This window comes from Spermophilus citellus (assembly GCF_964194105.1).
Source record: "Spermophilus citellus genome assembly, chromosome: 2".
Taxonomy (NCBI): Eukaryota; Metazoa; Chordata; class Mammalia; order Rodentia; family Sciuridae; genus Spermophilus; species Spermophilus citellus.
Genome location: NC_138183.1, coordinates 190,273,622 through 190,300,915, shown reverse-complemented (window position 1 = coordinate 190,300,915; position 27,294 = coordinate 190,273,622). Strand labels below are relative to the sequence as shown.

The 27,294-nt window shown below is 36.0% G+C and overlaps 1 protein-coding gene, 1 long non-coding RNA gene and 1 pseudogene across 5 annotated transcripts in view; 1 reads left to right on the top strand and 2 right to left on the bottom strand.

Moving 5' to 3' along the window:
* RSF1 (remodeling and spacing factor 1) overlaps positions 1-27,294 on the bottom strand; it is a 172,458-nt gene that overhangs the window by 12,754 nt on the left and 132,410 nt on the right. For all 3 annotated transcript variants that reach the window (XM_081280016.1, XM_081280017.1, XM_081280018.1), the window contains 5 exons: positions 25,916-25,995; positions 12,429-12,483; positions 11,379-11,488; positions 2,761-2,828; positions 1,431-1,638 (listed from right to left, as the gene is read on the bottom strand). In XM_081280016.1, the coding sequence (XP_081136142.1) occupies positions 1,431-1,638; positions 2,761-2,828; positions 11,379-11,488; positions 12,429-12,483; positions 25,916-25,995 (521 nt within the window). The remainder of the gene's footprint in view (positions 1-1,430; positions 1,639-2,760; positions 2,829-11,378; positions 11,489-12,428; positions 12,484-25,915; positions 25,996-27,294) is intronic.
* LOC308641411 overlaps positions 1-27,294 on the top strand; it is a 58,387-nt gene that overhangs the window by 17,896 nt on the left and 13,197 nt on the right. The gene's annotated exons all lie outside the window — the stretch shown is intronic.
* On the bottom strand, positions 23,309-24,825 carry LOC308640775 (protein ZNF365-like; annotated as a pseudogene). The gene has a single exon. The product of its transcript is annotated as a protein ZNF365-like (transcript).

Sequence of the window (27,294 nt, the reverse complement as noted above, 5' to 3'; positions counted from 1 at the left end):
TTTAGGAGGGACTGAGATGATAAAGTGATGCTGATTTTTGTATATAAAATTACATTGGCCTCATGGATGACCTCCGTGTACCTTTAAATTTGGCACATCAAAAGGGAACTCATGGGGTTGGGGTTGTAGCTCAATGATACAGTACTTGCCCAGCACATGTGAGGCACTAAGTTTGATCCTCAACACCACATAAAAAATAAATAAGTGAAATTTTTACGGTCCATCTACAACTAAAAAAAAAAAAGAAAAAAAGTGAACTAATTATTTCCCAATCTACTCAGCTTCTGTCTCCCCAATAATCAAAACAAATACCTGATATTAATCCTAATTTTTCCCTTTTAATTTCTCACATCTAAAACATTCAGTGGTTTTTCATCATTTTCAGGACAAAGTCCAAACTTTCATGCATGCCAAACAAAACACCCTTTAACTAGTTATTTTTAATTTTCTAAACACATCTCCAATAGGGCATTCTTTATTTTATCCTTGTATTCGTCCTATCCTGGGACACTAGATATTTCTCAGATATTCCATGATATTTTATGGCTTGCTGCCTGCAACACACGACTTCTTGGAATGCCTTCTTTTCTTATCCTGCTTCTAATCTCAAACTTGTTGATCTATCCAAATATTCTGTAAATTTGAGATCAAACTGTACTTTTACTGGGAGGTTTACTCTGATGTTTTTGGGTCCTCCTTACACTAATCTATATTTTCCTTATATTTTAGTAGCAGTCATGCAGAATGACTTTTTTTGTGTGGGGGCTTTATATGTTTATTGTCTCCATTAACAATCTAAAAGGAGAAACTGCAGTATAGTTTTAATACCTATTCTACAGAAGCATTCCCAGATTTTCCATACTGGATTACTTGTCCCAACCCCAACCTCTATGTCAAAAGAGGATATTTACTAATTATTTATTTCTCACATTTGACTTAATGTCTTCCTCATGGACTTGGCAGCAGAAGGTAGCACAGTGGAACCCCAACAAATCCAAGTTCAATTACAGTTAATCAAATATATTTTTGAATATTAAACAAATAACCATAAATCTACTATCTATCTCTATCTATCTATCTATCTATCTATCTATCTATCTATCTATATATTTAGTTGTAGATGGACACAATGACACGATACCTTTATTTTATTTATTTTTATGTGGTGCAGAGGATCAAACCTAGTGCCTCATATGTGCTAGGTGAGCGTTCTACCCCTGACCACAACCCCAGCCTCATAAACCTAACTTTTAATTTTAATCTAATAAAAACCAAAATTCACGTTCTTCAATCTTCTTTAAATACCCTGAAAACAGAGATAATCTATGTTTGTGAAGAACAAAATCCCCATCACAATGTGGCCAAGTCTCACTGCTGGCTAGTCCTTTTTAAGCCAGTCAGAATGATGGGGTCTACGGCAGGCCACTTACCCATCACTGATCTTGAATTCATCTTCACTCTCTTCTTCATCCAGGTTGCTATCACTGTCCAGATCATTTAGTCGCCGGCGTTTCTTTCGTCGAGCAGCAGCTGCCCTCTGGGGTCGTTTATTTTCCTTTCTTTCTTCATCCAAAATAGTAGAGATGTCTTTCCCGCGGTGACCTGTGATGGTGGAGATATCTTTTCCTCGGCCAACTCCTAAAGGGGAAGGATAACTATATGTTTATTAAACCTTCCCCTTAATTTGCAGACTGTCCTTATTGTGTCTAACAGCTCTTCATTGGATTTCTGTCTTCTTACAAATGTGCAGATTTCTGCCAACTTCTACTGACAGAGCTTTTATCAGGATAGATTTAGTACTCATCCTACTGAACAAAAGTCCACAATGTAGAGAACCTCTTATTTATAATTCATGTACTGTGAAACTCACCTTTTTAGTGTGTAATTAAAAAGTTTTAATATAGTTATAACGTTGTACAATCATCATCTCTAATCAATTCCAGAACATTTTCGTCACCCCATAAAGAAACCTCATACTTAATTAACAGTCATCTAGGAAACTCTTCTTGAAAGCTGTCTTTTGGATAAGGCTTGAAGAAAGAGACCAATACATATTTAAAAACACTGTTTGTAGGACAGGGAAAAAAAAGTGGGCTAGGATATAAATAAAGCACACATTTCTAGAAAAGCTTCTTGACTTCTTTAGTTCCTTTACAAACAACCTATATATTAATCCTTTCCAGAGTTTTCTTAATAATTAAATGGAAACCACAATGTTCCACATCAGAGCACCAGCAATTGGCTATATGGTACTTTCATAAAGTACCTTCAAATTCCTCTACATTAAAGCCATCTTTTAAAGACTATGAAGTTAGTATGCTGATTTTAATAGATGGACCCAGGAATGAAATTTTTTTTAAATATCTTTTTTGTTGTTTATTTTTTTCGTTATAGATGGACACAATATCTTTATTTTGTTTATTTATTTTTATGTGGTGTTGAGGATTGAACCTAGTGCTTCACATGTATGAGGCAAGCGCTCTGTCACTGAGCTATAATAATCCTAGCCCAGGAGTAAAATTTCTGATGTATGGAGGAACATTAATATTTTGTGGTAGATCATAAAATAAAACAAAAATAATTAGTAAGATCTGAGTCTGTCCTCTGACACTGTCCATTTTGTATCTAAGACAGTTAAAATCATTAGTTATAGTGATACACATTAAGGTGGAGACTAAAAATTATGTTCAATGTCCTAATTTGGGCATTTGAATTAACTTGTTGGCAGTTATATGAAAAATTAAGAATGGTACAACATACCTCCTCCATCAGCCTCTTTGATATCATCTTCTATAGCTTCATCAATTGCTTCATCAAACTCATCAAATCTAAAACATAAAATGATCACATTACAGCCTGTCCTGATGTTTTAAACTCTTAAAGATCATCTATACTAAATAATTAACTGTTTGTATCCCCACAAGCAGTAAAATCCTACCTACCAAGGTGATAGTATTAGGAAGTGAGGCCCTCATGAACAGGATTAATGTCCTCATAAAACAGGGCAGAAAGACCCATCGCCCTTTCCACCACGTGAGGCCACAGTGAGAAGACAGCCATATAAGAGGAAGCAGGTGTTCACCAGACATGCCAGACCTTCTCTAGAGTCTCCTTGCCTTTTCTACCAGGTGAACACACAGCTAACAGGTACTATTTATAAACCCGAAAGTAGGCCCTCACCAGACTCAAAAATCTGCCAGTGCCTTGATCCTGGGCTTTCTATCTTCCAGAACTGTGAGATATAAATTTCTGTTGTTTACAAGCAGTTCAGGTATTTTGTATATTCCAGCACAATTGAACTATAACAGTATCACAAAACAAAACTTTTTTTGCAATGCTGGGTAGATTAAACCCAAGGCCTCACATTGAAGCAAATGTACCTCCACTGCACTAGATCCACAATCCATATGTTTTTTTTTTTTAATTTTTTATTTTATTTTTTTTATTGGTTGTTCACAACATTACAAAGCTCTTGACATATCATATTTCATACATTAGATTGAAGTGGGTTATGAACCCCCAATTTTACCCCAAATGCAGATTGCAGAATCACGTCGGTTACACATCCACAATTTTACATAATGCCCTATTAGTAACTGTTGTATTCTGCTACCTTTCCTATCCCCTACTATCCCCCCTCCCCTCCCCTCCCATCTTCACTCTCTACCCCATCTACTGTAATTCATTTCTCTCCTTGTTTATTTTCCCATTCCCCTCACAACCTCTTATATGTAATTTTGTATAGCAATGAGGGTCTCCCTTCATTTCCATGCAATTTCCCTTTTCTCTCTCTTTCCCTCCCATCTCATGTCTCTGTTTAAAGTTAATCTTTTCTTCCTGCTCTTCCTCCCTACTCTGTTCATAGTTGCTCTCATTATATCAAAGAAGACATTTGGTATTTGTTTTTTAGGGATTGGCTAGCTTCACTAAGCATAATCTGCTCTAGTGCCATCCATTTCCCTGCAAATTCTATGATTTTGTCATTTTTTATTGCTGCGTAGTACTCCATTGTGTATAGATGCCACATTTTTTTATCCACTCATCTATTGAAGGGCATCTGGGTTGGTTCCACAGTCTAGCTATTGTGAATTGTGCTGCTATGAACATCGATGTGGCAGTATCCCTATAGTACGCTCTTTTAAGGACTTCAGGGAATAGTCCGAGAAGGGCAATAGCTGGGTCAAATGGTGGTTCCATTCCCAGCTTTCCCAGGAATCTTCATACTTTCCAAATTGGCTGCACCAATTTGCAGTCCCATCAGCAATGTACAAGTGTACCCTTTTCCCCACATCCTCGCCAGCACTTCTTGTTGTTTGACTTCATAATGGCTGCCAATCTTACTGGAGTGAGATGGTATCTTAGGGTGGTTTTGATTTGCATTTCTCTGACTGCTAGAGATGGCGAGCATTTTTTCATGTACTTGTTGATTGATTGTATATCCTCCTCTGAGAAGTGTCTGTTCAGGTCCTTGGCCCATTTGTTGATTGGGTTATTTGTTATCTTATTGTCTAATTTTTTGAGTTCTTTGTGTATACGGTTTTTGTAACCATCAACTCTGTCAATGTAACACAGAAGCGATTACAGACAGTATGTTACATAAATAAATATGGATGTGCTCCAATTAAACTTTATATATACTGGTTTTTATATGTATATAATATTTATGGATTTTTTTTTGTTTTTTTTTCAACCATTTACAAATATAAACATAATTTATAGGTCATAGGCTTACAAAAATCTAGCAGCAAGCTGGATTTGACTTATAGGCCCACCCCCAGTAAAACAAATCATATGTTAAGTAAACTGAACAAACTGTTTCACAAAAAATGTTAAATAGTCTTAATTATTATTATTATTGAAAAGTAGATCATTATTATTGTTATTACTTAAGTTCCCATACAGCTGATTAAAATTGTAGAACTAACTTAATGTACTTGTTCTTGAAGGGTTGTCCTCCGGTTTAAAGGAAAGGACCAAGACTAAATGTTCCCTAGATTTCCTCCTTTCATTTTAGGGATCAGGTAACCAACAAGATGAAGTGACTTGTCCAAAACCATGATAAATATAGTAATTACTGGCTAGCCACATGAAGCTATTTCAGTTAGTTAAATTTTAAAATTCTGTTCCCTATTAAGCTTATTTTAAGTACTCAACCATTACATATGGCTTACTGCTTGCCATACTGGACATGAAGGAAATATAACATTTCTACCATCACAGTAAATTCCAACAATAAGTTCTATTGGAGAGGGTAAGGATTAAAGAAAGGCACCTAGTAGATTAATAACAATATCAAGACTAAAAGCTAAATATTTTGCCTCTGAGTTGCAAATACACACACACAAAAATACCCAAATTTATTTCAAGGGATTCACAAGTTTCAAGTTAGCTTCTACAACAATATAATTTTTAATGTCTGTGTATTGTCTAATCATATAAATACATAATAATTATAGTTAAAAACAGTTTATTTCCAATTTTTTTTCAGTTAGCATGCTCTGAAAAACATTACTGTAGCTATAGCTTGGTTTTTCCTTAAGATAAATTCTGAGAACTGGGAACAATGTTACACGCCTATAATCCTGGCAACTCAGGAGGCTGAGGCAGGAAGATCCTAAGTTCCAGGTCATCTTTGGCAATTTACTGAGACCCTGTCTTAAAGTAGAAAATTAAAAACATCTGGGGATTTAGCTCAATGGAAACGTGCCCTGGATACAATCACAGTACTACAAAAAGACAAATTTTAAGAAAGTAAAAAAATCTACATATCCATCTATTGAGCTAATTAACAGATACAGATAAAGCTAGATGCAAAGTTAACCAAAATTAGTATTTGTCAAGGATATACAGAGATTATAAAGTGGCATGACAATCTACTTTAAGTAACGTCTGCTTTCTTACTGAGAAACTGTTTTCTAACGCCATCAGAAACTTCAGACATTTGAGATGATACCACTAAGAATGAAATATCTAATTCTTATCTGAGGATCTAAGTCATTTTTAAAATTAATAGGCAGTCTTGCTCTACAACCTAGATGCAGGGTTTCAGATAATGGGTTTCTATATATCTGCCTAAACTTCACTGATTCCAAGGCAACAGGATTCATGTAATCCATGTCTGAAACTGACCCCCTTTAGTGTCTTCCTTTACTCTATAATTGCTTCTTTTAAATTTCATCTAACCACCACCCTTCTTCAGAAGCCTATAACTATCTTTTCCCCTGTATGGTTAGAGACCCCTATGATGCCATTGTGAAATTTTGTTGGACCATACATTTCTTCCTGGTATTCTAAGATAATGTAATTGGTGTTAATGGCACACAAATTGTTTTAATAACAACCATGAAGAGAATTTAAGTTATTTTCCTGTTCTAATTATTATTTTTTAAAATATGGAACACTTCATGAATTTGCATGTCCTCCTTGTACAAGAGCCATGGTGATCTTCTCTGTATCATTTCAATTTTAGTTTATATGCTGCCAAAGCAAGCACTTCCTGTTCAAATTTTAATTTGACTACTGTATGACCAAATATTTTTTTCATGTTTATTGGTCATGTTGCAGAGTACTCATTTGGGTTCTTTGCCTGCCCCAAACCCCCACCCCAGTACTAGGGATGAAGCAGTCAGGATTTATTTACTACAGAGCTACATTCCTGGCCCTGCAATATTAAAGACCATATTTTTAAAAATTCTGAAATATGGTCTCACTAAGTTGCAAAAGCTGGTCTAAAAATTTCAATCCTCCTGTCTCAGCCTCCAAAGCCACTGGGATTATAGACATGCACTGCCACATACTGCTATTCCTTTGCCCATCTTTTCTTACTGATTTGTAAAATTTTTGTGTATTAAAATTGTACCTCCTTTGGAACATGTTGTAATTCCCTTTTTTTGCAGTACTGCGGATTGAATCCAGGGCCTTGCACATGCTAGGCAAGTACTCTACCACTGAGCTACATTCCTCGCCCTGCAATTACTTCTATCAAACTGTACTTCCTTTTCAGTGTTTGCGCATATATATATTTAAAGTTTTTGGTTTGTTTAGTCGTAGTTGGACACAATACCTTTATTTTATTTACTTATTTTTGGTGGTGCTGAGGACTGAACCCAACGCCTTACGCATGCTAGGCGAGCACTCTACTGCTGAGCCACAACCTCATCCACTATTTTTTTTTTAAGTTTTGAGAAAGGAAAACTGTGACATCACATCTCTACTATATTCCTTGCATTGAATTCATAAACCACTCCTTTTAAAGTCTAACTCCATGTTTGTATGTGCAATTGTCTGAGATTGTCTTATTTTAAAAATATTTATGTAATCAAATATCCTTTCCATTATTGTTTCTGCTTTTTATGGTACAATTTCAAAGCTGTTTTTACACTAGGGTGTAAGTAAGCCTTTTTAAAATTATTTTTAAGAACTAGGTAGGGTATGAAAAGTGCATCACATAGTACATTCTATGCTAAAACACATAGTTTACCATAAGGTCCTATATTGCCATTACATAACTTTAGGGCTGAAATGAACCAAGATAAGGCAACAAAGAGCAATGGAACACTTAAAGATATATGGTCATTAAGTGCCAGAGTGAGGACTCTACTTTTAGTCTTCTGATCCTCAATTCAATGCTTCCTCTGAGTAATTTTGATGTGTCATACTCTTTGTTAGAAGCAACAAGAATCAGATAAACAATTATTAAATCATAGTAAGCAGTGATGAAATTCTAATAAAACAAATCTCTGCTTGATGTCCCAAAACACTGTTTGGTATTTCAGAGGCCACAATGGTAGTGAGGCATAATGATGCATGCTTTTAATCCCAGCAACTCAGGAGGCTGAGGCAGGAGGACTGAAAGTTCAAAGCCAGCCTCAGCAACTATACAACTTAGCAAGTCCTTGTCTCATAATAAAAAATAAAAGGGCTGAGAATATGGCTCAGTGGTTAAGTGCCCATGGGTTCAGTCTCTGATACCAAAAAAGGGGAGAAGAGAAAGAAAGGTATATAGCAACTTAAATATAATTTATCTATTATTAGAGTGAGGCAATGTGATTTAGTGGAAAGAATATTAGAGAGCAAACAATCAAAAGATAGGGTTCAGGGCTGGGGTTATGGCTCAATGGTAGAGCACTTGCCTAATATGTATGAGGTCCTGAGTTTGATTCTCAGTACCACATATAAATAAATAAAATAAATGCACTTGTGTCCACCTACAACTATCTATCTGTATCTAGCTATCTAGCTATATATTTATATATCTATATATTTTTTAATATGTATTTTTTAAAGATACAGAAAAACAATGGAAAAACCTTTCTGGTATCTTTGGTAGCAAAAGATAAACCAGATTATATTATTTTTCTTCTCTTCTCTTTTTTGTTGATTTGCTTCTGTTTTATTAGCAGGGATTAAACCCAGGGGTACTCAACCACTGAGCTACATCCTCAGCCTTCTTTTTTTTTTAAATTTTGAGACAAGGCCTCACTAAGTTGCTGAGGCTGGCGTTGAATTTGCAATCCTCCTTCCTCAGCCACCCAAGTAGTTGAAGTTACAGGCGAGTGCCTCTGCACCTGGTTATATTAATAATAATAATATTAACTGTGTATTTATAACACTATGTGTAGGAGACATAAGAATGTGTAAAATAGAAAAGGATGCAAACAGTGTAATGAGGGAGAGAAAATTTTTAAATAATTTTAATCACACAAAATACAATTACAAATGTTTTCAAATAAAGAACTGGTTGCTACAAGGGGGAGACTTGTTTTAAGAAAAGGTTAGTAAGGTAAAAATGGAGGGAAATAAGAGGCAGAATAAACAACGTGCAAAAAGGGACTAGAAGATGCCACTGTAATGAATGCACAAGAGGTTAAGGAAAATGTTGATGGGATGGAGGACGAATGAAAGTTGAGATAAAACTATGCCAAGACTTCTAGATCTAAAGCTTTAATCTTCATCGCAAGAGCTATAAATATCCAATAAAGCATGTTAGGGAGAAGAGGAAGACATGAGTATATTTATGTCTGGAAAATATCACACTATATACTACAAAATTCTGTGACTCTAAAGATGGGAGGTACTGGTACCAAAACAGGTGGGTGGACCAATGGTACAGAATAGAGGACACAGAAACCAATCCACAAAATTACAACTATCTTATATTTGATAAAGGAGCTAAAAGCATGCAATGGAGGAAGGATAGCATCTTCAACAAATGGTGTTGGGAAAACTGGAAATCCATATGCAACAAAATGAAACTGAATCCCTTTCTCTCACCATGCACAAAAGTTAACTCAAAATGGATCAAGGAGCTTGATATCAAATCAAAGACTCTGCCTCTGATAGAAGAAAAAGTTGGCTCTGATCTACATATTGTGGGGTCAGGCTCCAAATTCCTTAATAGGACACCCAAAGCACCAAGAGTTAAAAACAAGAATCAACAAATGGGACTTACTTAAACTAAAAAGTTTTTTTCTCAATAAGAGAGGTAAATAGGGAGCCTACATCCAGGGAACAAATCTTTACTCCTCACACTTCAGATAGAGCCCTAATATCCAGAGTATACAAAGAACTCAAAAAATTAAGCAATAAGAAAACAAATAACCTAATCAACAAATGGGCCAAGGACCTGAACAGACACTTCTCAGAGGAGGACATACAATCAATCAACAAGTACATGAAAAAATGCTTACCATCTCTAGCAGTCAGAGAAATGCAAATCAAAACCACCCTAAGATACCATCTCACTCCAGTAAGACTGGCAGCCATTATGAAGTCAAACAACAAGAAGTGCTGGTGAGGATGTGGGGAAAAGGGTACACTTGTACAATGCTGATGGGACTGCAAATTGGTGCAGCCAATTTGGAAAGAAGTATGAAGATTCCTGGGAAAGCTGGGAATGGAACCACCATTTGACCCAGCTATTGCCCTTCTCGGACTATTCCCTGAAGTCCTTAAAAGAGCGTACTATAGGGATACTGCTACATCGATGTTCATAGCAGCACAATTCACAATAGCTAGACTGTGGAACCAACTTAGATGCCCTTCAATAGATGAATGGATTAAAAAATGTGGCATTTATACACAATGGAGTATTACTCAGCACTAAAAAAATGACAAAATCATGGAATTTGCAGGGAAATGGATGGCATTAGAGCAGATTATTCTAAGTGAAGCTAGCCAATCCCTAAAAAACAAATGCCAAAAGTCTTCTTTGATATCAGGAGAGCAAGTATAAACAGAGCAGGGAGGAAGAGCATGAGAAAAAGATTAACATTAAATAGGGACGAGAGGTGGGAGGGAAAGGGAGAGAGAAGGGAAATTGCATGGAAATGGAAAGTGACCCTCATTGTTATACAAAATTACATAAGAGGATGTGAGGGGAAAGGGGAAAAAAAATCAAGGGAGAGAAATGAATTATAGTAGATGGGGTAGAGAGAGAAGATGGGAGAGGAGGGGAGGGGGGATAGTAGAGGATAGGAAAGATAGCAGAATACAACAGTCACTAGTATGGCAATATGTAAAAACGTGGATGTGTAACCGATGTGATTCTGCAATCTGTATATGGGATAAAAATGGGAGTTCATAACTCACTTGAATCAAATGTATGAAATATGATATGTCAAGAGCTTTGTAAAACGACCAATTAAAAAAAAAAAAAGATGGGAGGTAAGAAATAAATACATGGCCTTCAGTCTCCACAGGTCCAGCTCCTGTAGTTTCTACCAGTCACAGATCAAAATTATCTGGATAAAAAAATTGTGCCTATATTGAAATATATGGACTCTTTCCCCTATAATCATTCCCTAAAGGATACAGTAAAACAATAACTTATATCGCATTTAACTTGTATTCAGTATTTGGGTTTTTGATTGTTTTTTGAGATGGGGTCTCTAACATTGCCCAGCCTGGTCCTAAATCCTGGGCTCACGTGATTCTCCCTCCTCAGCCTCCCTAGTAGCTGGGACTACAAGTGTGTGCTACCATGCCTGCTTGTATAAGCAATCTAGAGATGATTTAACATATATGGGAAGATGTGCACAGGTTACATACAAATACTATATTTTAACACATGGGACTGAGGATCTGTGGGTTAAGGTATCTTTAGAGGGTCCTGGAAAATTTCTTTTTTTTCTTTCTTTTTTTTTTTATTATGGTGCTTGAAATGAAACAGAAATTCACACATGCTAGGCAACCGCTATACTGAGCTACATCGTTAGCCCAGGATTCCTGAAATCAATACCCAGTGCATATACATTTGCTAATAATCATTGTGATAAAGAAAGCATATGCTTCTGGATCATGTTATTATTATAATTACCAATATAATTATAAAAACATTTTATGCCCTTTTCCTACAACCAGTTCCATATATTGCATACCTGTAACTTATACATTTCCGTGTTCTTGTTGACCTCCTTTCAAGCAAGTTTGCTTTTGATTTTTTTGAATCTTTTTTCTTTTCTTCTTGATCTTCAGAAAAATCTGGCTCCTTTCAAAATATAAAAATACAGGTAAAACAGAACAAAATTCCTTGGGATTAGCAGTGTTGTAATCAACATCTAGGTGACACATGTGAAAGGTCTGAAAAAATTTGACATTATCCTGCCCAAAATGAATATAAACAGCAACATTAATTGTATAGGCATAAAAAGGAATACTAGTGGTGAAAGGATGAAAATCTTCTGTATGAAAATTCTTCTACTTTTTTGAGTTTATAATTGCCTGTTTTAAAACTATCAGGATGAAGTTTTTCCACTGGTACAGTCTTTTAACCAATTAAATTTGACACACAGAAAACACTCAATAGGTATGTATGCTGAATGAATAAAGTAATTGATTTAAAAGAAAGGGGTGATGCTGAAAGAAAATAACTTCACAGTCTGTGATTTAATTAATTAAGTCTGAGTGAAACTGCTTATCAAATGAGTAAAGGCTCTTCATTTCAAAAGAGAAACCATGTTCCATCTACTCAGCAAGAGATACTCTTCTTCATTATACATTATTAAATACAAAGTGATAAACCTTCAAAGAAACCAAATTGCATCAATATAAATTAAAGTGTTCAATAATGCTAAAAAGCAGGAAATTAAAAATCCAATCACCTCGAACTATTCTTCAGTTACTTTACATAAATAACATGAAAACACATACAAAAATTATCTGATTTGGGTAAAAACAATGGAACATAAAACCCCAAGCAATGAACATCCAATTTAGCTTTAATAAATCACATTTTTGGGTTATCTGCACATATTTTTATTTCAATCACGATCATAGGTAATTTATTTAGGGTTTTAAATTTAATTTTTAGCAATATATATATATATATATGTTACATATTTAAAACTAGCCCCATTACAAAAATGAGTTAAATTTTAGAACAATTAAGCCTATATCTCCTTTGAAAATACTGTAAGCAAGAAACTTACCTGTGGAGGAATGATGTTTTCAATACTGATACCCACATACACCAAGCGTTCTTTCCTTTAAGTAAAAAACACAAAATAAGATTTGTGGAAAAAAATTATGAAAATATTGCTAATGCAGACAATAAAATTAGAATTTCATGATAAGTAGAGGCTATATCACAGACATATTTATTATTAACACAACTTCAGAAAGGGATAAAAACTATACTTTTAAAACTGACTTATACTTGTTTTTTTGGTGTGAGGTGTTTTTTTTTTTTTAATTTGTTCTAATTAGTTGTACATGACAGTAGAATGCATTTTGACACATCATACACAAATGGAGTATAACTTCTCATTCATCTGGTTGTATATGAAGGAGTTCATGTAATGTCTGATTCATTCTATCATTCCTACACCTCTGCCTCCCCTCCTCCTTACACTCACCTGTTTCATCCAAAATACCACAACTCTCTGTCCCCTTATTGTGAATTAGCATCTGTATATCAGATAAAACATCCAGCTTTTGGTTCTTTGGTTCTTTGGGATTGGCTTATTTTGCTTAGGATAATATTCTCCAGTTCCATCCATTTAATGACAAATGCCATAATTTCATTCTTCTTTGAGGGTAAATAATATTCCATGTGATACCACAGTTTCTTTATCCATTCATTTGTTGAAGGGCACCTAGGTTGGTTCCCTAGTTTAGCTATTATGAATTGAGCTGCTATAAACATTGATGTGGCTGTTCACTGTAGTATGCCGATTTTATGTAGAATTGACTTATTCTATTGAAATAAACCTTATAACTGAAATAACTTGCCGCAGTCTCGGCTGGGCACAGAATCACGAGCCACCACACAGCTTTGTAGATTCAAACAGCAATTCTTTATTCCCGAACTCACACCGGCCTCCACACACGTTCTGGGGCAATCCCAGTTCTCCTGCCACCCAATTCACCTCCTCCACGAGGCTATTTCCCAAAATGCCCTCTGAATCTCACGAGAGTTCAACAGGAGCTTAGGCAGCAGGAACGCCCTAATTCCAGCAGCAATAATCCTCAACATCGAACTTCCCTAAAATCCAAGGTCTTAAACTGGGAACGCCTTAAACCGGGAACGCCCTAAACCCAAGGATTGGGATACTTCCTCAAACTGCAGGATACACCCTAATCCTGGATCCACCCTCGTCCTTGGGCAGGGTCACCTAACATGCAATGTCAACAGCGAAATTAACATGGGGTACGCTGGCAAGGAAATTTCCTACTTGGTAATGGCCCTCAGCATCTCCCCCCTTCTGATTAATTAAACAACAAGCAATGTGGCTTAAGGACCGTGCCTGGTAGGTTGTCCAATTCAACATATGGTTCTTACCCGTCATGGGAAAACTGACCTTTAGGCGTCAGCCTCCTGTCTTAGGTTGAATCCACTGTAATCAGATCAACCCGTCACTGACTACCGGTCCAGCATTCAGCCATGCTTGTGGAAAGGCCTATGCACCAGTGGGGGGGTGAGGTTTCTTGCCTCACCTCTGTTGGCCCCCAAATATCCTTGGTGCCAGTGGGGGGGTGAGGTTCTTGCCTCACCTCTGTTGGCCCCCAAATTTTAGACCATCACTAGTAGAAGGGAGGAGGATACAGAAATGCCACGACACCAAGCCAATTGACAGCTCCTTTGGAAAAATTGCGTCACTGGTGACACCATCAGCAAAGATATGCCAGCATTACCACAATTAACATGGGGTGCGCTGGCAAGGAAATTGCATCACTGGTGACACCATCAGCAAAGATATGCCAGCAGTACCACAATTCGCTGCATCAGATGATATTTCACAATGCATGCAACTGATATATAGTCCAGGCAAGTTCTGCAAGCAGTTCAAATCGGAGGAGTCTATCAATATGTCCATTTCCTCCCAAAGTAAATCGAGTCCTTGATTGAGCATAACTTGTTGAGTTATATTCATTGATGCATCAGTTTATACAGTTACTGTGATGGCTATCATAGAAGCTGTAGTTTGGTTTTATCTTAGTCTTCACCGGCACTTGGATGGAGATGGGAATTCTGGTAATGATGCTAAAGAGACATTATCCTGAACAGAATTATTAAATATAATGAAAAGGAAAGGTGAAAGTAAACAAACAGATCTGTTAACCTCCTAAAAAACAATCCTTAACAGCTGTTTACCTAATTTAAATTAGTAAGCAAACAGATCTGTTAACCACCTTTAAAAACAATCCTTAACAGCTGTTTACCTAATTAAAATTAAAGCATTTAAATCACGTGAATAAAAAAAAAATTCGGATCCATTTTTTCATGAGCGCTCCTTATATATGAAATATGGACATACACACATACAGACATACAACACAAAACAGAAATGTGCACACATAACATACAACACATAAGACAATAAAGGCCTTGTAGTTTTACCTAGGTGAAATCTCCATTGCAATGTTTAAAAACTCTACAGTCAAAAAATAAAACACAGTCAAAAAATAAAACTGATCAGAAAAACATTAACCTAGGTTTGTATGAGCTCAAAAAATAAAATAGAACTTTACGATGTGGGAAAAATGCAATAATAAAATAGATATTGAAAAAAGCACCATGGTTAATCACTGTCGCAGATGTAAGAATAGTCAAGCTGGAGCTCTGGATATCAGCTGTTATGGATTTGAGTCAAATTATCTTCTTTTTGGTCTGTAGAAATTGCTTTAGTTAGTGTCTCTGGAGTCCAAATCGGCTGCTATCTCCCTGTGGAAACAAACACAAACGGAACCCCGATTCCAGACAATAACTGGATCAGGACCTTTCCATTGTCCTGTTAGAATATCTTTCCAAAGTACCTTAGGCTTATGTACATTTTTCGGGTACATATGTCTTTCCGCAGCACTAAGTCCTGATGAATCCAAATTTAGAAAGTTTAGAGTAAAAAGGGTTATTTTATCTTTGGGGGATATATACCCCTATAAGATCCTTTTAAATTTAAGTCATTTTTTGATGTGGTTTTAAACCATAGTTGTCTTAGCCTCTTGCATTTTCTATCTGAAATACCTTTACTTGACATTTTCAACCATTTTCTATCTTCTAGTTTTCTTCTAAGGTTTTTATATTTACCCTTAGTTGCCTTTTTCTCTCCTAGTTTTCTTTTGTTTCCTATTTTGTGGGTTTAAAATTCTTGTCTTTCTACATCTTTTTATCTTCCTATATCTTTTTTATCTTTCTACATCTCCTCTCTTTTTTTACCTTTCTGTACTTCTGTTTTTAAAGTTTTCCCCTTTAAATTTTTAATCTTCTTTATCTAAATATCTTTTATCTTATTATCTTCCCATTTTCATGGGTTTTTTTTCCCATCCATCATGAAGGCATCTTAACCACCTTCAATTTAACCTTTTAAAGCCTTTTGCAACTTATTTAGACATTTTACAACTTTTTACTTTACCACAAAGATTATCTCATCTCCCTCTTTTTTGTTTAATAAGTTTGATGAGTAAAGCAAACTTTTTTCCGCCATGAAGGTATCTCGACCACCTTCAATTTAACCTTTTAAAGCCTTCAATTATCATCTATACTGTACTTTTTCACCACCTACAGCTTCACTCTTTTAAACGAGGCTTCGATTCTGTTTAAATCGCTTAATGTTAGTTTACATGGCTGCCCTTCAACCAAAGGCTTTTTTTTTTTTTTCATTAAGAAGCTTTGTCTCAATCTGCCATGTACCAATACCTTTTTCTTCTTTTTTCCTTTCTCAAGTTTTTAAATTAAGTCTAGTTTCCTCAAAATCTTTTTAAATGGCATTTTACAACTTTTTACTTTACCACACAGAGATTATCTCATCTAGAAACATTTCTTTTTCCTTTAACCTTTTATATTAAAATATATTTCCACATCTTGAATCTTTTTATATCTCTTTTTTAACTATTAACCCTTTTTATAAATTCACATTCTGAAACAACCCTTATAAAATTTCTGATTTAGACAAATTACTCCACTTTAATAAGATGAAATACTTTCATGTTTTTTAAGGTACTATAATACTGTAATTGAAATCCAACTGAAACTTCTTATACTTTTTGTATATAAATTACACCTGATAGAATCTTAAGACTTAGTAACCTTGTTTCAGCAAAGACACAGACCAAAGCAATATTAAACTTTTTTCCATTTACCAATTTATGAAAACACACATAATGTTTAAATATATTACCTTATGGAACTTAATAAGTAAAGAGTACTTGATTTCATATTTGGTGGTTGATATTTTAACACGTTAGCTTTGTAAATTAATTAGATGTCTGTAAAAACCAAGATCTTCGACAAGTATAGTAAACAGAACTAGGCATCTCTTTCTTGTTGAAGAAAAATCCTTCTACAGGATACCATGATGGTCCCATTGATAGACTTAATAACTCGTCTTTAAAAAGCCATGGGCTACATTTTTGTATTGTATCAACATATGCCCTTATTGTTCTTGGTCTCACTGGGGTGCCTCCTTTCTCTAACAATTTCTCTTCCTCGGAGGCGAACAACTTCAAACCTTGAGTCAACCATTTTCCCCAGTTTGCCTGAGAAAGTTCTAGGAACAGGCAACTTGAAACAAAAACAAAATAAATCAAAACAAGAACACATTGTTTTTTGAAATAGTCACCCATTTTTTTGCTCTCCTTCAGGAGCGAGCAAATTCACTTACCCCCAAGCTTCAGACATCCCGCGTGCGGGCCACCAAATGCCGCAGTCTCGGCTGGGCACAGAATCACGAGCCACCACACAGCTTTGTAGATTCAAACAGCAATTCTTTATTCCCGAACTCACACCGGCCTCCACACACGTTCTGGGGCAATCCCAGTTCTCCTGCCACCCAATTCACCTCCTCCACGAGGCTATTTCCCAAAATGCCCTCTGAATCTCACGAGAGTTCAACAGGAGCTTAGGCAGCAGGAACGCCCTAATTCCAGCAGCAATAATCCTCAACATCGAACTTCCCTAAAATCCAAGGTCTTAAACTGGGAACGCCTTAAACCGGGAACGCCCTAAACCCAAGGATTGGGATACTTCCTCAAACTGCAGGATACACCCTAATCCTGGATCCACCCTCGTCCTTGGGCAGGGTCACCTAACATGCAATGTCAACAGCGAAATTAACATGGGGTACGCTGGCAAGGAAATTTCCTACTTGGTAATGGCCCTCAGCAATAACTTATAACTTATAACTGAAACTTATAACTTATAACTGAAATAGAAAAGGAAGCTTTGTCAAGAGTCACACTGTGACCTGATATCATTAAAAAAGAATTGTGTGTAATAAAACCATATCAAGGTCCCAGTGAATGACACTAATACCACAATTCTTGCTATAGAAAAGAGAAAGAGCAATACAGACATAGGCTCTAAATTCTGCAGTGCCACAACAGAAGATACCTTTGGAGCCATAATATGAGGATATGAAGCACTAATGACATCTCCACAGTTTTATTTCCAACAAATCTTTGTTGATTTTAATTCAACAAATATTACATTACAAACAGCTATATATAACAGGTGCATTCTCTGGTTCTCCCTAAAGTTAATCCAGTTCAATAAGGATAGCTGAATTCTGATATGCCAGGGTGTATTAGTGAACTAAAACAGTAACCATTCTTCCTCTCTTATAATCTCTCTTCTGAAAGGAAGTTAATGTATCTGCTTGTCTGGGTCCTTTAGCTTTTATGCTCTAGAAACCCTTGACCCTGTTAATAGGAATCTCAGAGAGAGGTTATGAAGCTATTAAATAAAAACTGGCATGTTATGAAAATGATAAAATTATTTTAATAAAAGGCCTGATAAAAATACAATTAAGTAATAACTAGGAAAGACAAGAACAGTACTAACTGGACTAAACAGGGAATACTTTATGACATGAACTATCTCTGTTATTAAATATATATATATGACATATTACCAGTCCTTACAATAACCATGTTTATTGAAATACCAGTTCTCTCCTTTATGGGTCAAAATTTCTGCTTTACCTTGGCCCCGTCTCTCTGAAGAAAATTTACTTATTGATTGATATATTGATTTATTAATTTTGTGGTACTGGGAATTGAACCCTAGGTCTCACATATGCTAGACAAATACTGAGCTATATCCCCAGCCCAAGTTTTAAACTTTTATTTGAGCTGAGGACAAGCTAAATTGCTCTGACTGGTTTCAAATTGTGATCCTCCTGCCTCAGCCTCCCAAGTAGTTGGGATTATAGATTGGCAACACTTTTCCACGCCCTAAAAAAAATCTGTTCACACTCATTATATTTGATCAAGATTTGTGTCAGGCTTGGGAATCCTTAGGTAAGTAACAGTTCCTGCAATCATTTTGTACTCTAAATCCAACAATTCTTTTATTTCAGTAGAACTCTATCCACTGTCCATTACTCTCTTTATGTCCTTACTTTCCTCTTGACCTGGCGTACACTCCCTGTTCCATCATTAAAAATACTTCTTTGGGATCAAGAACTCAAAGCTAGACTCAGCAAAAGTGAAGCACTAGCAACTCCGTGAGACCCTGTCTCTAAATAAAATACAAAATAGGACTGGGGATGTGGCTCAGTGGTTGAGCGCCTCTGAGTTCAATCCCCGATACTACTCCCTCCTGCCAAATACTCCTTTGCATACACTTTCAAATTCCTTGTCTCTTTCTATCTTTCCCTTTTGTTATATTACATGGAAAATTCCAACCCTGATTAAATTCAACTCTCTGTTAGCAAACTACTAGTAATAATACTCTGGAAACACAGAGATGTCTGAATTCCAAATAATACCAAGCTCTGGAAGAGACCATTATAAAATAGAGTAGATTTCACAGAGCATCACAACTCCATATCTCCGATAGTTGCAAGCTAGTCACTAAATATTCATTGACATGTCCTTCTTTTCCACTAGACTATAGAGCCCATTAAGGTAGAGATTACATTATACCCTTCATGGTGAATATACTGCATGGCATGAAGCAGATACCCATTAAATGAAATCCAACAATATTTTATAATTGAAGCAGCATATCCTATTGTATATAAGGCCTTTGTCAAAACAATCTTCACCAGACTTTTGCATGTATAAATAGCATAAGCATTACAGACTTCCAAAGAATAAGCAGATATAATCTGAGTATCAGACAGAACTCTTAGTGGTTTATATTCTTGGCTTTGAGAAAGAAGACATTCTCTTCTAAGCCCTTAATGGGCGAGCTTCAGGACATGGGAAAATTGTTCATTTCTAGAAGGACAGGCAGATTTCAGAAAGATTGAGACCGATAAAAAATAAGTTACTATTTAATTTGAAGAATTTTTAGATTTCTCTAAGTAAAAAAAAAAAAAAACAAACAGAAGAAACTCTGCACATCAAAATATATCTAATAATTTTATGCAGAATTATTCTTCATTTTTGAAAATGTCCTTAGAAAATGTTATAAATATTTGAAAAACAAGTTGTTTATACAAATAACCCTTGGTTTCTAAATTCAAAGATATTTAGACAACTAAGTTTAAAAAGTTAAACACTATCTCTAAATCAGTTTTGGAGATTAACTTGCCTTTAAATGAAGTAGCATCCTCTATGACCTGGACAGCTCAAATTGAATTGTGAAAAAAAAAAAAAACAAAAAACTAAAGTTAATGTTGTGGAGGCTGAAATTTATTAAATTTCACTTTGGATTATAGAATTAGCTAATTTAAGGCAAACTAAAATTTGAAAAGCAGACAATGAGTCAAAGGACATAAGTTTAAGAGGTAAAAAATTAAAATACTAAGGCCAATCAAAGGGCACTGTTTAGATATTCTCATCCTATATGAGTAAACAAATGGGCACTGAGTCCTATAAATTAATCCTCTGAATGTATCTCCAACATGTCTACCTTACTATCCCCTAGTACAGGCCTCAGAGGCTCTCATAAACTCTCTCTGCAGCGTCCAAACTCTAATTCCAACTTCTGTTACCAGAGCATTTTTTTCTTCTTTTTTTCTTGTTTAGTCAGAAATATACCTTTATTATCATATTTCATAATCTAAAAGCTTCTTTTAAAATTCTGGTAACAGAATATTTCAACTTCTGCACAACTGACTGGCCCTGCAGAATACTGGAAAACAGTTTCTAAGCAACCTGAACTTTATAGATAAGAATCTGTAATTTAGTTTGAAAAGAAAGAAAAAAAAACAGTTCAAATTTCTTCACTGTAAGTCAATTTATTCTTCAGTTATACTTTGAACATGTTTTCCTAGAAACTTTGGCGACTGCCTCAAGTATAAGGTTAACTTCCCAGGGAGATAAGAAAGAGATCTTAAAATAGGACATAAAAGAGACATGGCGCACACAGCTTAAGCCTTGGCATGTAAGTAGAGTATCCCTCTGAATAAGCCATCTCCCATATTTCAATAGTAAATTATGTCTTGATGTAAGTATAACATACATAACACATTTCCTTGTATGGGGGTCAGACTTTAGCTCAAACTTAAAAGCAAAAATTTTAGCCAGGCGGAGTGGCACACTTCTGTAATACCAGCAGCTTACTTAGGAGGCTGAGGCAGGAGGATCACAGGTATATATATATATATATTTACTTTTTAGTTTTAGGTGGACACAATATCTTTATTTTATCTTTATGTGGTGTTGAGGATCAAACCCAGTGCCTCGCGCATGCCAGGCAAGTGTGCTACCACTTGAGCCACATCCCCAGCCCTGGATCACAGTTTTAAAGCCAGTCTCAGCAACTTAGTGAGGCCCTAAGCAACTTAGTGAGACCCTGTATCTAAATAAAAAATACAAAGGGGCTTAGGGATGTGGCTCAGTGATTAGGCGCCCCTGAGTTGAATCCCAGGTACAAAAAAGTTTTTTTAAAATATGATAAATATCAAATTATTTGTCTCATGTAATGTATATAGATTATGAAATTATGGTGCTTTCTGAAGCTCAATGAATACCACTGTCAAAGAGAGATGCCATGTCCTCTTAGCATGTTAAAGGAACATTAAAATTACTAGCTACTTTAAATGAAACAAAAAACTGGCTACAGCACTTTATTTTTTTAAGTTCTTGTCTTTGCATACACATTATGGGACAAAGAACATGCACTATAACTAGCAAGTCATTTTTTAGTATGGAAAAGCTAATGTGCAACCATGGTCCAAGCATCAATATTAGATAACTTTGGAGGAAATTAAGTGTCCAAATAAACGACACTACAATGTTTGCCTAAACAGTGATATTCACAGCAGTATTTTTTCCCCACTTAATAGCTACCTACATACTAGACGAATTGTCTACCCCCTAAGCCAAAGGTCAAAGTGAACACTCAAAAAATCAACATTGCCATTATCACAAGTTTAAAATACTTAAAATGAAGTTTTAATCACCTACCACAAACCCACACTTTCTCTATGTAGATTTAAAAATAAATTATTAACATAGCTGACATATACATTTTGCATGTGCTTTATATATATGTGTATATATTTGTGGACATAATTGCTCTTGTTTCCAGAACAATGTCAGCACTTGAAAACTCTGCACAAGACCTGATGGCATTGAAAAATTTATGGGAAAAAATATGGAAATTCATTCTAGAAGAAAATTTTAAAGCAGGAGATTCTCAAAAAAAATAGTTTTTTTGTGGAAACAAAAGCTATTTTGGGAAGACAGTATTAGATTCTGGATCCTATATGCATTATTTAGTTCAGAAATTATGTTAATGTTTTGAACAACTAATAATAAAAAAAATTTTAAAAAAAGAAATTATGTTAGAATACACTGTACAGGAGAACCCCAGATACTTGGTTAAAAGGTAAGAAAGTATATTTTACTCATCAAAGGGCAAAGCAGCAGGAGGCAAAAGGAGCCGCTGGCTGGAAAACTTAAGCCAGCAAAAAAGAAAGTCATGCCCACAGTTAATAGAGAGCAAGCTGCTGATACTACCAGGGAAGAGGGTCTTAAGGCTGCAATGCTTCCAAGATGGTCTCAGTGCATTACATGTGCCATGTACTGTCATGCCAAGTGCTCAGAGGCTGCACCAATGATGGGTGGTGATCAAAAGAGTTTTACCACCCTCCAAAATGATACCACAGAAACAGTTATTAGGACAGAGGCTGGCAGCATGGTCAAAGGGTGCAGATTACTCAGCTAAAGAAGACTGCACAGATATGCCAAAGATTTGAATAAACATGCATCTATGGACATAAAAAACCTGAATCAAACTAACAAACTGAAAAGCAATCTGTCAAATGAAAACTGAAATCTGACTGAACAAGTCCCTTATGCAACCTAAAGAGTAAAATCTTGACCAGTAGAAAACTCCAGAGAAACAGAAATCTTACTTTGTTGGCTTTCAAATTAATTGAGAAGAAGGTTAGATACAAACAAAAAAATCTTTAATTCACTGCTATTAACAGAACTTTTCCATTCCTTGCCTCACATTTTAGAAGGCAGTGGGCACAGATGAAATTTCTTCTAGTGTTTGACATCTTATGAGGCCCCAGGCCTGAGCATTAATGACCAATGCACAAGGGGTCCAGGTGCCAGGACTACTGAAGACTGGGTCAATTATTTCAGCAGCTGGAGCTTTGTTTTACTAAAACTTTAAGATTGTTCTTTTTGTAATTTTTTATTGCTTTTAAAAGGATGTTATAATAAAATTTTGGTTGAGATTCCCCTTTGTTAAATTCTGGTTAATTTAGTTGCTTATGTGCATCACGATCTTTGCTTTTCCAATGTCTTACTGTGTGATGTGCCCAAAAGGACAGTATCACTGGTCCCTGAAACAACATTCCCCAAAGGCAAGAGATGATGGTCCTGAGCCACCCCCCTTTTAGATGGCGTTCACTATCACTGTTGGTTTTTTTTTTTTAAGCCATTTGGGGCGTGATGTTGTCTTTCTGGCTAAGCCTCAGAAACTCCCCTTTCTTGGGCAATCTACATGCTGCTCCTTTCGTCCTTGCTGGAAATGGGTTTTGAGATCGGGGTGGCTACACACAGAATGTGGGTACCCTTGGGTTAGGCATTAAGATTTCTTATTTGAAGAGAGATCTGTAAGCATATGCTCACTGATGTCACAGCTTTGGCCTAAGGACTGCTGGTTTTGGTAGTACTCTGATTTCCCACTAGTTCTACCCACTGCAACAGATTCTTAAGTAAAGTCCTGGAGCTGAGCTTTCCCTTGAACCTCCTTTTCAGCTGCTGCTTCTTCTTCCTTCCTAAGAAGCTCCTCCTCCACTTCTGTCAGGGGATGCCTCAGTGCAGTGACCATGGCCACATCCACTTGTCTGTTCAGGGCCCTCTCCCATCTCTGAACTTACTGCTTTTTCTGAATCTGCTGCATGGACTTACAAAGTTCAGCAGTTTTCTGGGCCAACTCTTTGGTGAGTTTATCGATTCTCTTTCTTTCTTTCTTGTTCTTTCTCCTATCCACAGCCTCAATGACTCAATTGAATTTTTTTCTGACATGTGCCTCAAAAGAGGCTTTTGTGTCTGAGGTGAGAAGTCCAGGACTCGACTGTGGCCCATCCAGTGAGACTGCACCTATCCACAGCAGCACAGGTCTTCATGTTTGACACTGGCCTCCCTGCCACCACCTCAAACAGCTTTCAATCCTTCGAGTATTCATGTGAAATGCTGTATAAGTTAACATAGCTTGGTTTCTGCTTTATCATTGGCGTGGCTCTTCAATTTTCCCTGTTTCAGAAGTTTGGAGGAAGTGAGTAGTAGTTCCATGGTAAGAAGTTGCATTTTGTCAGAAGTGGTATTTCTTCCTAACTGTGACTAAATTCCAGATGGGCCCTCAAGGACAACAAACTTCTGAATATGGTATGGTCTCCACACCTCAGGCAGCAGAATGTCAGGCACACAACAACATTTTCAAAGGACATATGTGCTCTCTGTCTCTTGCTATGCAAAGCCCTACACCACCTCAGGACTCTGCCAGCAAGAAGGCCATTCTTACTCCAGAATGACTGACTCCAGATATTTCTTCTCAACTTTAGGCCTCCAGAACCATGAGCCCAAATAAATATTTTTTTAAGTTAAAAAAAAAAAATAAAAGACTTTTCTAATGCATTACTCTAAAAGTCCCAAATTCTTGCTAATGTCGCCTCAAACACAGGCACTAATGCTGCGGGAACCAAGCAATTTTTAGCAGAGCTGTAAATCAGGCTGACCTGGGGCCCACTCCCAAACCCTGTACACTCCAGTAAAAGGACAAGCAGTGTCCAGGGTGGAGCATGGTGAAGGCCAGCCAGTGAGGCAGCGCATCCAGGGGCAGGAGGTAGGTCCTGGGCCCTGGCCTGCCACTCTGCCAGTGCTGTCCTACCAGAGCATTTTCTGAAATAAATAACCACATACCATCTTTGATGGTTCCCCCACTGTGTATAAAGAATACTTCAAAGTCCCTACCCAGGAATGTAAAGCTGTTTGCAATTTAGACTTACTCTGCTTTAAGAAGTATATGTCCCCAACCACTCTCCTACCCTGACTTCTACTTTGTCTTTACTCATGTTTTGTACTCACGGCTTTGGAATACCTCTTCTTTACGTGTTCAACTATATAATCCCAATTTATCTTCCAAGGCTTTCCCTGATAACTCCAACTCCTAAGACTACTAAATTGCTCCTCCACAATGTTCTTATGTTATTTTGAATATATCTTGATTTTTCTATTTTAGTGTATTTATACATTATTTATTTAATGATTCATACATCTGTATTTTCTGATATGATTTGAGTTCCATGTAAACAAGAGCTGTCTTACTTACCTTTTCTCTTCAGTTTGGTACAAATAGGTACAAATGAATTATATACCTACTGTTTTGATTCTAAACATTCTTTTAAATATTAGATCATGTTAAGTCTTACTTCCTCCAAGAAACTTTCTCTCACTGCTTTGGACCTCAGTGTAGTGGCATAATGAAAATGGAGTCATCTCTTTTATATTCAGTACATGGTTCAACCATTAAATGTTAATTATTTGGCATTGTTAATTAAGTGTTACCTGCCCACCCAAAGAGATGCACATGAGTAACTAAGTGATAGGGCAGTTCTTGTAATTTTCTTATGTTCACTATAATACTTGGGCTAATATTTATTCATGGTGGGTTCTGAGACATACTCTAGATAAGGGATTGGCAAACTTTTCTATGAAATGACAGACAACACGTTTCAAAGTTGGAGAGTCATTAGATCTTTACTGCAATTTATAACTGCTTTTGTAGAGCAAAAGCGGATACAGACAAACTTTAGTTGTGGACAAAGAAATGTGAATGTCATTTAATTTTCATGTGTCATAAATATGATTTAATTTTTAATTTTTTCTCAACCATCTAAAAACATAAAAATTATTCTTGATAGGTAAGACCAAAACAAGGAGCAGGACAGATTTGACCCACAGGTCACAGTTTGCCAATCTCTGCTCTAGATAGATGCATTCATCTATACTATAAGACAATTCAGTTGTCAAATACCCAAGAGAAACATTAATGCGTTTATCGAAATACCTTCGTTCAGCACGCTCCTTCTTCTTTAAGGCAACGTCCAAATCTTGCAACTGTTCCTCTAATTTTTCACATAACAGTTTCTGAAAGAGCAAAATATACATATTTTTCTTCTTGGGATTGAATGCAGGGCCTTATGAATGCTAGGCAAGTACTTTACCACTGAGCTACAACCCCATCCTCTTAAAGAAAACAAAAAAACAATTTATTTTTTAAAAATAACAAACTTCTGGGCTGAGGTTGTGGCTCAGTGGTAAAGAGCTTGCCTAGCACGTGTGAAAAAGCACTGGGTTCAATTCTCAACACCTCATAAAAATAAAAAATAAAAAAATAATTAACTTGCCCAGGCTGGACTCAAATTTATGAACTCCTGCCCCAACCTTCTAAGCAGCTGGGATTACAGGCATGAGCCACCTCAACTGACTCTGTCATTTTTCACATTCCTTTTCTCCCAGTACTGAGGATTAAACCCAGGGCCTCACACATGCCAAGTAAGAGCTCTATCACTGAATTACATCCCTAGCCCAATAATTGCCACTTTTAACATCTTTCCACAATCATTTGCCATATCATGTTAAAACTCATGGGTATTGTGTAATAAGAACTGATTAAAGGCCACATAGTTAAGGAATACTGAAGCTTTCCTTGTGTTTATTAAACAGGTGCTTCAGCATCCACTGAAATTAAGATAAGCGTAGTATTTTGATGTGAAGCTCACAATACAAAAACATCTAGCTTTGCCAAGAAAATACATTCTATGCCTACCCTGGTAAAAGTAATCAATATTTAAAATATCATTTGGTTAAAACTATGTAAAACAATGATTATAATTAAAAGAAAAAGATCATAAGACATTTTTAGGGAGATTATATATACAGTAAAATATAATAGTGCCAATAACAATTTTTTAAAAAAGAATTGGGAAAAAAGTGAAACAATGTTACATGGTTGCTAAGTCAAAACAGATCATGGAAAATGTAAATGATAAAGCTACACTAAGCCAAAGAAGTCCACTTCACTGAGAAATGCATAAAGCCCATCATTTCAAAAGCAAGAGACTGGGTTTATAAGGCAAAATACCCAATTGGTACAATGGCACAGAAATATCCTGTTCTTCAGTTTAAAAAAAAAAATCACCTAAATCAAGGTCAAAGAAAAAGAAAATCTGTTTTTCCCAATTCTGATAATTTAATCTATAAAACTGTTGACAAAAACAAGGTAGGCAGGAGTGGAAAACAAGGATGAAAGATAAGGAATAAACTATAGAAAGAAACTTATTTCCTCCCTAAATCTAAATTTGGTATTCTCTGTGATTGTTTTAACAAATGTAAGAAAAAATAAATGATAAATTTATAAAAAATTGGTGGGCTTCTGAGAATGGC